The 2,240-nt window shown below is 46.8% G+C and overlaps 1 protein-coding gene across 1 annotated transcript; it reads right to left on the reverse strand.

Annotated features, from left to right (window-relative positions):
* Window positions 1-1,454, reverse strand: LOC129591773 (uncharacterized). The gene is made up of 2 exons (XM_055487576.1): window positions 1,133-1,454; window positions 1-656 (listed from the first exon to the last, which is right to left on the reverse strand). The coding sequence occupies exons 1-2, from the start codon at window positions 1,452-1,454 to the stop codon at window positions 1-3; spliced, it is 978 nt and encodes a 325-aa protein (XP_055343551.1).
* Window positions 1,455-2,240: the final 786 nt, after the last annotated feature.

Consider the following 2,240-nt stretch of genomic DNA (forward strand, 5'->3'; position numbering starts at 1 on the left):
TCACAACGCGCAATAATCGAGCTTTCTCAGCAATTCCTCCGCCGACAACCTCTCATTAACATGGACTTGCAGGCAACATCGTACGCACTCGGCGAGCTGTGGGGGAACCGGCGGGGGAGCGTTAACAACGGGAATACAGCCGTGGACAACCACGGCCGCCTGGAATTCCATCGAGCCCAGCCGGCGCTCCTGGCCCATGACCTTTCCCGTCACCGGATTACGCAGTACCTCCTGGTGATCGCCGGTGATACAGCGCAGCAGATCCAGCATAATACTGCCCAGACTCCACACATCGGTCTTGGCGCCGGGAATCGCCGACCAGACGTCCTCCCGCGCGGCTATCGTGAAGGCCCCGAGAATTTCCGGGGACTGGTAGCGCGCACTCGAGCGTCCATGCCAGAGGGACAGGGAGCTGATGGCGTCGCGCAACAGGGTCACCAGGCCGTCCACGTCCGAGATGAGCAGTTTCTCCGGTCGGCCGTCACCCGCACACTCGATCAGGACGTTCTCCGGCTTTAAATCACCGTGGGTAAGGTTGTTTTGGTGGAGGAATGACAGGCCGTCCGCGAGATGAATGGAATACTGAACAGCTCGAGAGGGATCCAGAAGGGTTTTGCTGTTTTTCATAGTCTCGATTCTGGTTTTCAAACTGCCACCTAAGCAGCAAAATAGAACAGTTAAATGATTCTATCGCCAATCTAAGAATAATTAGTGTTGCTGTGTTATGAGAAATCACCTCTATTGCGACAGATACTCTTGTAACTGATGTTGCCGCTTACGCAGCAGTTTGTTGCTTGTATCATGCTTGAACTCACATATTTGTAACGATTTCTTTTGCATATTTCATAGCCTGTATGTTCTCGCGAAACCACGACGATTCATTCGAGTTAGAAACATCTTGGAAGTACAGTCTCATTAGTAATCGTTTGCGTTATGAGTTTGTAGTAACGCACATCATATATCAATGTTTTTATACACGCTTATCCTCTGTCTATGAGATCAATAAAAAACGATAAAGGTTTCTAATGTCGAACAATGCAGAAAATACGGTACTCGAATTCGTATCGGGTGAAAATGTTCGGATTTCAAAAAACGTCGAAATACAGGTACTATACATATGTATTGTTCGTACCTGGATAATAGTCCATCAAGAATTCAAAATTGGCACCCACCAGCGTTGGGCACACCGCGACTTTATGGTACTTCACTATGTGGTTATGTGTGAGGCGTAGGATGATGTGCAGTCTCTCCCGAAATCTGGCGTAATTGCTGGGATTTTCCAGAAACGCGGTGTACTGCATGTACACCCTTCTGGCGGCCACCGTGTCGTTTCCAGTATAATCCCCACGGTTTGTGATTGCCGCCTGGAAATCTTCGCCAATTGAACCATACCCAATCTTCCTGGTGTTCGCCCGGTGGTATTGGCAGGTGCTGCCAATTTGCGCATGTTGCATGATACTGGCAATTGTCAATATGTAGAAAAGAACTGGAAGATTGAAGGAGAAACTACTGTGTACGGTCCGTTAAATCCGTTGTGTTACATCTCTTATCCTTTGTTACCGAGTACGTTAAGGATTCTTGAATGCAGCAGCGGACTAATATTACAAAGTATCTAGTATGTATTGCGTATCGTATTAAACCATTAGCACAGTAAGCACGTGCAACTCTGCGCTGTGGTGCTGATTTCTTTCTGCAACTGTAGGTACACGCCATTCGGTACTCCGTAGCCTGTAAAAACTGTAAATAAAGTGTACGTGCCGCCGGTACCGGTGCGCCATCTCACTAGTCTTGCGATCGGCCATTCGCAGGCGGCATTCTGTTAGGTAGTGTCGCGTAATTAAAGGTTAGCTGAGACTCGGTGGATATGACCTTATCTACCGCTAACTACAACGATAAACAACTGCGGCTGATCTGACCCGATGACCTTTAATGCAGTGTCACGAGTACGACTGGTTGAAGTACATTTTGTATGGACAGTTATACTTTGATGTGGTTTGCAACGGAAGGAAGTGGCCAGAAAGTATCAGCCAATTAGTAAAGTGTTAAGTGTACTTTGATCTCTCATAAAACAATCAATAAAATGTTGTCTCATGGTTTGTCTATGAGTGTTTTTAAGTTGAAGGCGTGTTCTGTCATCTTTCATATTTTGGATCAGAAATCGCTTCTGAGTGCTTGAGGGAGAAGAACTCCTTGTGAATGAATTAATGTCATCTTGCATAGCTAGCAGCTCTGGAATATCT

Source organism: Paramacrobiotus metropolitanus, unplaced genomic scaffold (assembly GCF_019649055.1).
Source record: "Paramacrobiotus metropolitanus isolate TYO unplaced genomic scaffold, Prichtersi_v1.0 Parri_scaffold0000048, whole genome shotgun sequence".
Classification (NCBI taxonomy): domain Eukaryota; kingdom Metazoa; phylum Tardigrada; class Eutardigrada; order Parachela; family Macrobiotidae; genus Paramacrobiotus; species Paramacrobiotus metropolitanus.